This window comes from Lonchura striata, chromosome 4 (assembly GCF_046129695.1).
Source record: "Lonchura striata isolate bLonStr1 chromosome 4, bLonStr1.mat, whole genome shotgun sequence".
NCBI classification, from domain to species: domain Eukaryota; kingdom Metazoa; phylum Chordata; class Aves; order Passeriformes; family Estrildidae; genus Lonchura; species Lonchura striata.
In genome coordinates this window covers 27,699,465-27,711,528 of record NC_134606.1, presented here as the reverse complement: position 1 = coordinate 27,711,528, position 12,064 = coordinate 27,699,465, and the positions used below count along the sequence as shown (strand labels likewise).

General features: G+C 37.0%; 1 protein-coding gene across 1 annotated transcript in view; it reads left to right on the top strand.

The window, feature by feature from the left end:
• PPAT (phosphoribosyl pyrophosphate amidotransferase) overlaps window positions 1-11,624 on the top strand; it is a 41,774-nt gene extending 30,150 nt beyond the window's left edge. Inside the window, exons 2-11 of the mRNA XM_021532992.2 lie at window positions 984-1,050; window positions 1,851-2,057; window positions 2,570-2,682; window positions 3,362-3,507; window positions 4,746-4,818; window positions 6,091-6,242; window positions 7,457-7,584; window positions 7,890-8,111; window positions 8,860-8,980; window positions 10,199-11,624. Of these exons, the coding sequence (XP_021388667.1) occupies window positions 984-1,050; window positions 1,851-2,057; window positions 2,570-2,682; window positions 3,362-3,507; window positions 4,746-4,818; window positions 6,091-6,242; window positions 7,457-7,584; window positions 7,890-8,111; window positions 8,860-8,980; window positions 10,199-10,368 (1,399 nt within the window). The 3' untranslated portion in view covers window positions 10,369-11,624. The remainder of the gene's footprint in view (window positions 1-983; window positions 1,051-1,850; window positions 2,058-2,569; window positions 2,683-3,361; window positions 3,508-4,745; window positions 4,819-6,090; window positions 6,243-7,456; window positions 7,585-7,889; window positions 8,112-8,859; window positions 8,981-10,198) is intronic.
• The last annotated feature ends 440 nt before the right edge of the window (window positions 11,625-12,064 follow it).

The window sequence follows — 12,064 nt, the reverse complement described above, 5'->3', positions numbered from 1 at the left end:
CAGAGGCAGGCATATAGCAGCAGTTTTGTTGAAATAAGGCAACACTGCCTTAATTCAGGAAATCTTTTAAAGGGAGATGGAGTAGCCTGCACTGTTACCCACCAGAAAAAAAAAAATCCAGTCTGCGAAGTCTACCCACCTTTTCAATGGATAAGGACTGGATTACAAACCGTGGGCAGGTACACAGTGTTCTGCCTGCCTTGGGCAGGGCAGCATCAGGGGATCGGGGGTACACCCAGGGGACCCAGCAGGGGGAAGGGCTGGGAAGACAGGCAGCAGGACAGGAAAAACACACATATTTCAGCTGAATCAGCTCTTCTGCTCAACAAAGCACAACTGCCAGCCCAAGGCTGATGTACTTAAGAGAAGTATTTCCATTTGCAGTGACACTTGGACATCAGAGTTGCTTTGCCTGAGTTCAGAATCCGAGATGCCCAACGGTTTATGTACTCAGATGCTCTCATCAGAGGGTCTGTGTAGATTTTAGAGGTGTAAATACTAGCTTGTGCTAAGCGCAAAAATGCAAAAACTTCTGCATAGGTGACCACTAGAAAAGACAATCCATTCCCCTAAGCAACACCATCAGTTTTTAATAATATCTCACAGCCCAAAGCAGAAATAGAATAGCACTACAGAACCTAGTACTATCATGTAGACCATTATGCCTCTAAAAATGGCTTTTCTGATTAAGCATCTGTTTTTACATTATGCCTGTATTGAAATTGAAGTCCATTAAGAGCCTGAGCCAGTACTTATGGGTGGAAAGATTCCCACTGAATTTAGTGGGCTTAGGCACAAACCTTATGTGACTGTCTTGAAATAAAGCATAACACAGGCAGGAAACCTGCAATTAACACAGCGATTATAAGTGTGTAAAATAAAACAACAAATAAGCCTACATTAAAATGCCATTTAAAAAAAATCTATCCATTGCATGTTAAAGTGTATGTCAGTGCTTTATTTTAATTTTATTTTGTCCATAGGGGCCAGGAGAGTGCTGGAATTGTGACAAGTGATGGCGAGTCATCCCAGGCATTCAAAGTGCACAAGGTAAAATGCAAATAAATGCATTTTGTATTCTTAGGTGAGATGCATGTAAGTTAGTTTCTGCTAAGAAACAGTGTAGTTAAAGTAACATGCTTGATAGGCTATTTTGATTTTGTCAGAGTATCTCATTTTGTAACCTGTCTTGAGCGTATGTTTAAAACAAACCTGCCAACATTGTCCTGATAGGTGTTTCTGTGCATACAGTGGCAGACACAGAGAAGTTACCAGAGCATGCCAGTGATGTCGCAAAAACTTTTTACCAAAGTCACCCTGCACCTCAGGTGTTAACTCTGCAGATTTGGAAGAGGACTGATGCTCTTCTTGATCTCAAAAATAAAAAATACACTATTACAGACTTTGCACAAGAAGATGGATGACTAAATCTTACACTAGTGAGACTCAAGGAAGTGGCACCTACTTTACCCATTGGTTACAATAAACAGAATCTAAGACAGAATAGAGGCCTGAGAAGGTCACACAGACTTTCTCAAGCTGAGAGAATCACGGGGGATGTTACAAGATGCATAATGACCACAGCCTTAAAAATATCTATTTTTAGCCAGGGAATAGATTGTTCCATGAAAAACCTCGGCACAAAAATGTATATTGCTTTATTTAAAAACGGGACTAAAGGGATGTGATATAGCACTGTGACCTACTCAGCTTCTTTCTTTCCCATATCTTTCAGGTTATTTTCCTTTTTCTTAAAGTTCCATTAATACTATATCAGCATTAAGCAGGCACAGAAGAACTCAGAAAGTCACCAGGAAAATAAAACCAACCATTTTTTTTTTCTTCCAAAGGGAATGGGTCTTATAAATCACGTCTTTGGTGCAGACAGCCTGAAGAAGCTGTACCCTTCAAACCTTGGTATTGGGCACACGAGGTACTCCACCTCAGGAATTTCTGAGCTTCAGAACTGCCAGCCTTTTGTTGTAGAGACTCTTCATGGGAAGATTGCTGTGGCACACAATGGGGAGCTAACAAATGCTTCACGTCTCAGAAAGAAGGTTAGTACCTCCTCTGGGAGCTCTGGCATTGTTTCTTTCTGAGTGTGAGGCAGAAATGAGCAATATGGCTGCTGTGACTTTTCCTTTATACCAAACTGCTTTGGCTTATGAAAGAGCTCCCTAAACAAAATAAATCATTTTGGGGGGAAAATACCCTGTGAAGGGGATTCTGCCATGATATCTCTTTATGGATCTATTCATATTCATATTTTCTCCTCTATATTTTAACTCTCTTCCCAGAGCATGCACAAAGCTAATTAAATCACCCAAACATGAATTTATGCCCTGAACATTGGTGGCATTACTTTTGGTTGCATGTGGAGCAAAGGAATGAGAGGAAAAAGGAAAAATATTGGTTTGCTAGAAGAAATTTTGCATTATTATGCTGTGATCACCTGAAGCACTGAAATGTTTGTTCATTGCACCAAGGTGTTGTTAGGTTCAAATCTGAGTGGTATGATACGAGGTTGTTTTTTTAATGCTGGTAACACTTTTGGCTTGTGTCTTAAAAGGTTATGAAGCATGGTGTGGGCCTGTCAACCAGTTCTGACAGCGAACTGATCACCCAGCTGCTGGCTTTCACACCTCCGCTGGAAAACGACGATACTGCCGACTGGGTGGCCAGGTGAGGAGCATGGGCTTCATAATCAGCACCAGCCATTGCACCTCGGCATGATGTGCAGCTGTGAATGTACACAGCTGTTCCTGTGGTCTGCCAGATCGGTCTGTGTCTCACAAACGGGATGGAACCCTGACTGGTTGCAAACTTAGGATTTATTATCTGTCCGTATCATACAAGCAAAAAGCAAGAGACACGGAGAAACAACATCCATGCAAATCCAGATCAAAGACAGGATAGCAGCTTATGCAAAGCCTTTTTCTACCTATTCTTTGAACCAACAGCATAAAAGAAAAGGTGTAAAGTCATTATACTTTCACCAATAAGAAACCCACGTGGGTTTAACATTAACAAAAGGACTAAAGGACTTCTATGAACCACAAGCAATACATAACAATTCATTATTTAAGATTGAAACTTTCTCTGTCTTTGCAAAGCATATATCTAGGACTTTTCACATCCCAAACTATTAATAAGTTCTTGTTCTTTCTTGTTCCTTATGATAAATATAAGTGTATTCACTTGGTTCTTAACTTCATAGCTTCCCATTAGAAGGCTTTGAAATTTCCCAGCCTTTCTCAGCTTTATGTCTACTTTCTAAGGCCTTTTTGCACTTTCTAGAGTCTTTTACCTTTTTATTCCTACAGTGTGGCACACAGTTATGTTCACTTATGTCTCATTCCAGAATAAAAAACTTAATGAGGGAAACTCCAACTTCATATTCATTGCTAATTATGCATAAAGACATAATCTATGCAGTACGTGATCCTTATGGGAATCGCCCGCTCTGCATTGGTCGCCTTATTCCAGTAGGGGACATGAATGGAAAAGGTAAACTATATATATATATGTGTATGTATGTCTGTATGTATGAATGAATCTCCATATGCATAGTGTGTGCTTGAAATCACTGATACAAGTAAGTAAAGCTACACTTACTGAGGTGTAAGTAGGAATATGTGATGCAAAAATAAGTTTGAAAAATTAAAACAAAAAAAGTTGGTAAAGAAAAAATCATATATAGGTGGTGTGCAAAATTCCATTTTTAGATACAGGGAATCATAGTGACCTAATGATAGCCACAATTAGGCATCCCAACTGTAATACAATTCAAATAATTCTCATTGCTTTAACAGGAAAACAGGGATTAACAGAATCACAGAGGTGTTGAGCTTGGAAGGGACCTCTGAAGGTCAATCGGTCCAAATCTCTTGCTCAAGCCAGGCCACTTAAAACCAGTTGCTCAGGAAAATGTCTAGAAACAAGTCTGGTTTCTTCCTTTTTTCACTTACCTATAGTAAGGTGCTGGATTACTTGCAATGTATCTCTGAATTCCAAGTAACCCAGTCACATGGGTGACTGGACCATTACACAACAGTTTATGGGAAAAATTCCTTGTGTTCCTATTCAGCCTGCAAATCAACAAGTTTCCATCAAGTGAGATTGAAATATCTTCACTTGTTTAAAACTAAAATAATTCAAAGGCAAAGTAGTAAATGTTTCCATATCTTCAGTAAATTGAGTAATTCTAAACAACAAGAAAAATTACCAAGATTTTTTAAAGCATACAGACATTCCTATCCTATATACATCTTTCCTATGGTTTTGACTCTCAAAATGCTCATTAGAACTCAATCCAGCATCCATTGTAATCAAAAGCATCTCTCTATCAACCTATTTAGTGTAGGAAAAGTAAGGAGTTTCTTGTGTGAACAAAAGTAATTATGTCTATCAAGTCACTAAACTAGAATTTGAGAAGTTTGAAATAATGCAGGGATAACAAAGGTAGTTACCTGAACTATTTCTCTTAATGAGCTGTGACTACAATGCTATTACTTCCACTTATGCCTAGAACAGGTTTATAATGTTTATTTTGTGGATTTGTTTGGGACTTTTTAAATAATAGAAAGGTGAAAATAGTGGAATGCTATACATTTTAGTTAGAAATTACAATAGCCTTTAATTACACACTTGGAAACCATAGCAAGCCAGATACTGCAGCAAAAATGTGATAGTGGGGGGTCATGGTAGCAAAAACTGGGGACTTTAACTGAAATCTTTTACTTCAGGAAAAGATAACAGTGAAACAGAAGGATGGGTTGTCTCTTCTGAGTCCTGCAGCTTTTTGTCTATTGGTGCAGAGTAAGTGGCCTGATTCTTACTTTGTCTGAAAACTCTTCCTTAGGCAGTGATTAAACATTAAATCCCAAGTTACCAAATACCATAATAATAAGAATATGAAAGACACCAAGGTTTAGTTTGCTGTGGAGGATGTTTTTGCTAGTCCTGGTTTTTGCCAACAGATGATTGTGAAAAAAGACTTATGTGTGCAGAAAGTAACAGTAAAGACAACTACTATCACATAGTAAATGCCTCTTACTTGTTGCATTATACCTGGTTGCTCATATAACTTATTCATTTAATCCTCATTTTCAGCAGCATAGTTGCAATACAAAGTAATTCTTTACCTACAGAAAAGATACACTGGTAGTTCACAGGCTGAAATAACCTGAGTTGTAGTATGCTGTCTGGTAAGCTGCCCTCCTTGTTAGAAAAAAATAACTATTTTCTGAAACTTCCTTGAAATTTCTGTTTAGACAAGCTCACTATGTAGGACAATCAGCTGAATCCTGTGTGCTTTCAATACGCAATTTTGTGTATGCTACTTCTGTAGCTAGTGTTGCCTGCTACTGCTAGTATCTGACCAGTGAATAAACAGATTTGCTCACCTCTGATTTGTATCTCCAGAATACTTCAATATTTTGGGATAAATTTAGATGTTAGAATAGCCACCGGAGGACTCACTAAAGAATCTAGAAAAATATTTAATAAGGTTAAACACTTTAACATAATATACCTAAACTATTCCATACTTAACCCTAACTATTAACCACTAACATACTTCTGCAGATTTGAGAAATAGAAGGTACATTTCTAGTCAGCTTTATATCATTTGGGGGTAGCTATCTGTTATCTCTAGACAGATATTTCAGTAGATTTGGCTTGTGAGCCAGGATTATTTTGGGTAATTATATTTCTTATATTGCACCGTAAGGTTTATTAGCTTTCATAGGAAAGTTCTCTAGTATTGATACAGGACTATATTATGAAAACATATTCAATCTCAAGACAGTATGTCTGACACATAGGACAAGTACCATAATTCTCTGGTACCAAGTTTAGTATTTTTATTTAGTTTATAGCTTTTGCATATTAATTCAGACTGTTTTAGGAAGGGTCAGTTGTCTTAGCATGTTGGTCTTAAAATGCTCTAGGTCAAATGCTAAGATAGAAACAAGTTGTCATGTTAGGATGTTCTAAAATATTTTTATCTGTCAGTTGTCTCTTGTTTGTACTTCAGAATTATCACCCAGCTTCAGGACATTTCTAACCTCTCTGTATTTCTTTTTCAAGGTACTATCGGGAGGTCCTTCCTGGAGAGATTGTGAAAATATCCAGACATGATGTCCAGACACTGGATGTTGTACAAAGATCTGAAGGAGATCCATCAGCATTCTGCATCTTTGAATATGTTTATTTTGCAAGACCAGACAGTATTTTTGAAGGTACAATAATGTTGCATACAGAGCTCTTACCTAAAATGTGCAAGATGTTTTCCTGGAGCACAGTGACTCTGGGATCATAGCAGAGTACCACTGGATATAAGCTTACAGAGCACAGCTGGGACAGAATGGGCTGGCAGAGCTCATCAAGAAGAGTGTGTAGCATCACCTTCCTGTTTCTGGATGTGGATACAGGCTCAGATAGGCTGCCTGCATACTCCTATGGGAGGGATGAAAAGGGCCAAACATGATTAAGGTATATGAGATAACTTTTAAAAGCGAGAGAGTGAAGAAAGGAACTTTATTGGTTTTTTGGAAACATTTTAAAAATTAGATGGGTGAAACAGAATTTAGAAAATAACTTTGATATTTTTCTTTGCAATAAGGGTCATTTCGGGAAGATGCTTGTAATTTAACTTGTAAATCTATGCATTATCTAAGTACTTGGCATTGTCAGTGTAATGCTTTTATTATTATTTCAATAGAAGCCCTCAAAATACTAGCCAGGATTCTCATACCTGGCAATTAACTCTTAATTGCTTTTTTAGGGACATGCTATCTATTGATCCAGTACAATTCCCCACCCTTATAAAGCCAGTTTCACCCCAAATTGCTTTTCTTTCACAGTCGCCTTACCCTTCAATATCCTTACCTCTCACATTCCTTGGTACTGCTGCTGTAGCTTTTGCTATGCCTCATCTCATCACAATACTTTCAGTTCTCTCCCATGTTGCAAGTTTTTTAGGACCTTACAAGATTGTCTGAGTCCCCTTATCCCTTTACTAAATTCAGGGTGAATTTTGCCAACAGATTCAAAGCCAGTAAGTGGACAGAAGGAGACAGATTGCATAAATTTTGTCTATTGGAAAAAGCAGTCTAAAAATAGAATGTGCATGTTTTGAACAGGCAGGCATAATTTCTATTTCTTTCCTCCTGCAAATAGATTTTGTAACATCCAAAGGACCTTTAGTTAGTTACTCAATTAGGGCAAACTGGATTTTAGTTATCCAGGAAGTGATACAGATGTGAATGCTAGAATGTGACATTATGGAAGGAAATAAAAAATGACCTCACGCAAGTAATTTCTTATTAGTTCTGAAACTTTTCTGACTGACATAATATGCCTACAACTTGACACAAAAATTCATACAAACACAGAAAACTGAGAAGAAGTGTGAATCATGCATACCAAGAAAACCACTTATTTCTGTTCATAGGTCAGATGGTATATTCAGTCCGCAAAAGATGTGGGCAGCAGCTTGCTATTGAAGCACCTGTGGAAGCAGACCTGGTCAGCACTGTTCCAGAGTCTGCAACCCCAGCAGCTCTTGGTTATGCTCAAAAGGTATATGTTACCTTGCTGTTTTTTTCCCCCTAAGCATATTTATACATATCTCTTTTTGTAATGGACTATAATCATGTGGGCTGTTAGATTTGCATATTGATAAAGCTCTATATCTTCAGTATGTAGACTACTCCTGTTAAGTCCCCTGCCTTGTTTTTTCTCTCATTATTCCTCTACATTAAGGTATTTAAACATTTTTTGGTTACTGTGAAGTCATACTAAGTCCTAAGGTCACTTTAAAAAACAATAACTGAGACTGACAAGTCCTTCTATATTAATTCTGTTTAACTGTCTCCTGTTTGCAGTGTGGATTACCATATGTTGAAGTACTCTGTAAAAATCGATATGTAGGGAGAACATTTATCCAGCCAAATATGAGGTTACGGCAACTTGGTGTTGCAAAGAAGTTTGGTGTTCTGTCTGATAATTTTAAAGGCAAACGAGTTGTTATCATTGATGATTCAATTGTGAGAGGCAATACCATTTCACCCATAATAAAACTACTGAGAGAATCAGGAGCCAAAGAGGTAAGTCAATTTTAAGTCAGTACAATACAGATGTAAATAGAAGTTGATGGGCTGTTAAAGCAGAGGGACTTGTCTTCATTTTACTGTACATTGCTGCCTTATTTAAAAGGGCAAATGTGGAAAAAAACAATGCCTAGTGTGTGTTTATTGTAAAATTGGTTAAGGTTCTTTTGTACGAGTGTGACTTTTGAGTGCTTGAGGTGACAGGAACAGGTCTCTGCTTACAAAGCACTGCCTGGCAAATAAAAGAATGCAATACAAATCAGTTAAGATCAGAAAACCAAGTATTCCTTATGTGTGACTTGTAAACGTGCAGAGTACAACCATATACTGCTGTAAATATCACATATCTTAAGTCACTGGAGCACCATTTTTTTAATTGATAAAGATTTTTTTAAGCAAAACAGTGTGCAAGTCAGTCACTGGAGCAAAAATGTCCTGTATAATGTTTGATTTTGTGAGCTGAAACTTGTTTATCAAGGACTGAACACCACGGAATAGAAGTAAAATCAGGATGGAACCTTCTTAAGAACATTAGGAAATACTGTAAAAATAAAGTTCTAAAACTGTCTTACCTTCTCCTGCTCTGTTGGTATTTGATAAAAACTTTATCTTACTTTTAACCCTTCAATAATTTCTGTGCAGTGCTGTGTTCTGTTCATTATCACTGTGTAGAATTGAGACTTTGCTCTTATCATCTGCTGACTATCAACTTATATCACCCTGTTTTGAAACTATTTTTATTCAGGTGCACATTCGTGTAGCTTCACCTCCTATAAGATTTCCTTGTTACATGGGAATAAACATTCCAACTAAAGAAGAACTCATTGCCAACAGACCTGAATTTCATGATCTTGCAAACTATATAGGTAAATGCTACTTGCTTGTTTTTTTCCCTCTTGTAAGAGTTGTCAACTGTATTTTATAATCTATTTCAGAATAAAGCAGAACATATCAAGGCACCAGGCAAAACTGACTAAAGAACTGTAAGGTTGGTAAGCTAGGTTTCTGCATTGTGAATATTCTATGGATGAAACTAATTCAGCTACATATTGGTTTTTTTAGCATAGTTAGGGAGCTGTATTTGTCAAAACAATAGAAAGTATTAGAATAATTTCATAAGTTTCAAATAAAGTATGACAACAAAGCTTTCCAATGCTTAAAGCTCCTTCAGAGAAACTTGACAAAAAGAAGCTACTGCAATCAAAACACCAGGAGGAAAATAAGTAGTGAAAATATCTCATTTGCATGAGATAGTCATAAAAATATATTCGGAATTTGTAAACACCCACTGAATTTTCTACAAATTTACATTTATATAAATAATTTTAACTGCATCACATATTTCACTTCAAAAGAAATTACATTTGAAACCAAAGAATGTTAAAAACCTTCTGAAATTTTGAGTCATGTTTGCTGCAGAACAAAAGAAAGATTGACAGTTTATGTTCCATGAAAATACTGATTTCCTGTGTTAAATACTTACTTTCATTGTCTACTGCGATGGAATCTTTTTCCCCAAATTGTTGTGAAAGTGTATGCAAATATTTCAATATTTTCTAGGATCTCATTTTTAAGTATTATTCACTACATGAGTGCAAAGGATAGAAAACTAATGATATGAAAAGGCTATCAAACATTCCTACTTCTAGAAAATTTGCATGAAGTGCGTAATGATTCTTTTTAACATGATGGTCTTCCCTTCCTCCAGGTCACAGAGAGGCTTGGTAGTCCTTGGTGCTCACATTTGGGAAGCACTAGCCAAATACACATCTACTTCCAGACCTCAATTAAGGTTAACTCTGGGAGACTACAGGGAGTTCAGGGAGTCTTAGTACACACTCTGGACTTTGCTTCTGTGTTTGCACTTATGTATCCCATATTTGATCCCAACAGAACCTTCTGTCTAGATTTCAGTGAGTCTGCTCCCTGCACAGAGCATTTGAGAAGGGCAAGACATACCACAATCTTAAAATTTTTCAGTCATTCTCTTTCATAAACTGTATGATAATGTGACTGCATTTCCAAAGAGCATTGCATTCGTTGCAATATTGCAGCTTTAACTGGTGATCCTTTATTCCCTCTAGGAGCAGACAGTGTTGTCTATCTTTCTGTGGAAGGGTTGGTGTCATCTGTGCAAGAAAGCATCAAAGCAAGACAAGAAAACAACCCCAAAAACCAGAAGGCATTTATTGGAAAGCTTGGTCATTGCACAGCGTGTCTTACTGGAGACTATCCCGTTGAGCTAGAATGGTGAACTTTTAGTGGATGGACATCAGTTCGTTTGTTGTTGAATGTACTTTTTCCAGTGATGGCCTTATTGCTAAATAGCCTTCTTGCATTTAGGTCAAACAGAAGCCTATGACAGCTAACTAATTACTGTTACTAAAACACATCTTTAAGCAAAGACTTACAAAAAGTCTGATGTGCTGATAAAAACAATGTAAGTAGATTAAAATACAAAATCCTATTGTTTCAATGCACAGTTGTGCCTTCTGCTTTCTCACAAAATGCTATAAAAACCAAAGTTTTTTTAATTATGTAGAAGTCCCAAAGTTTGTTGTTTTGGTCTTGCCTTAAAAGCTCCCCCATTAGACTTGCTCACAAAGCACAAATTGTGTGATGATGTAACTTCAAATTATCAAAGTCTTAGTGCAAAAGTATCTGAAGTTTGCTTTTCTCCTTAGGAAAAATACCAGATTCTGAAGACTGAAATTGCTTCCTCAACAGTTGTTACTTAGGCTTTTTAAGAATAGAAGTATCAAACTTCTGCATACATCCTTTTTTAATTGAGGCCTTTGTAACAGATCCTATGCATATGATGTCTAACATGATTGTTAAGAATGAAGACTCAGGGAAATGCTCAGCCAAAAGCTCTCTAGTTTTGTAACTTAAAAATTGTTTTAAAGTCATGTAATTACATTATCTTTGTGTGCTTCTATCAATTGCCAGTACAGTGTGGAAGAAAAAAATAATCGGCACTGCCATTCTTTTTTCTGTTTTATGCCTTGTTTTCTCTGGGATAAGTCTGACAATTTCTGAAGTGTACATCTCATTTGTCAACATCCTAAGTAAACAAAAAAAAGCCCCCAACTTTCCATACTTAAGAGTAAAAATGATATATCAAATGAAGATCATGAGTTGTTTCGGGCATAGTCTTATTTTACTACATTATTGCTGTTAGAAGCTGTTAGAAGAAATGTAATGTTTAAACAAATTCAACTGTTCTGAAGAACCATTAGCTGTTAAATGCAGTGTTCAGTTGGTCACAGTTACTGGTCTACAGGAAGTATACACATGCAAACTTGGACAATGAACCACAAGCTGAAAATGGAAAAGCACCTTTTCATAACTATTGCAAATTTCCGCACAATTTTAAGTATAGTTTGTATACCTCAGTCTTTCTCACTGAATACCAGCAACTTAATTGTAGATTTTCTATTTAATATTGTGTATTTTGGCCTTATAATTGTTTGTGACACTGTTTAAAAAAATAAATAGAAAAGTTTAAGAGCTTCTTCCTTCCCCATCATCTTCCATATAGTTGAGAATTACAGGATTGCTGATTAAATTCAAAAGGAAGTTTTATGTGGGATTTGTAGCAATTATGCCTCACTGACAATCACACTAAAGTCCTAGTTTGAAAAAGCATGTAAATACACATGCTCTAATGAAGTCAGGACTGTGACTTGTGCAGTGGAATCAGAACCTACTTGCAGCCAAACCTGAGGGAGAACCTAGGTGTGATGAGCCCGAGGCTTCATCAGCACCCAGATCTGCATACTGGGGGATGTATGTGGATCTCTTCTAATTAGCAGGTTTGGTTTGTTAAAAGAACCGTAACAGTTCATCTGGACAGTAAATTGAACAAAACCAGAACTGGGTGGACACTGACCACCCCCTCTTCCAGGTTAACCAGGAAGGAGTATGAAAAAAACAGAAAAAGTGTTGTG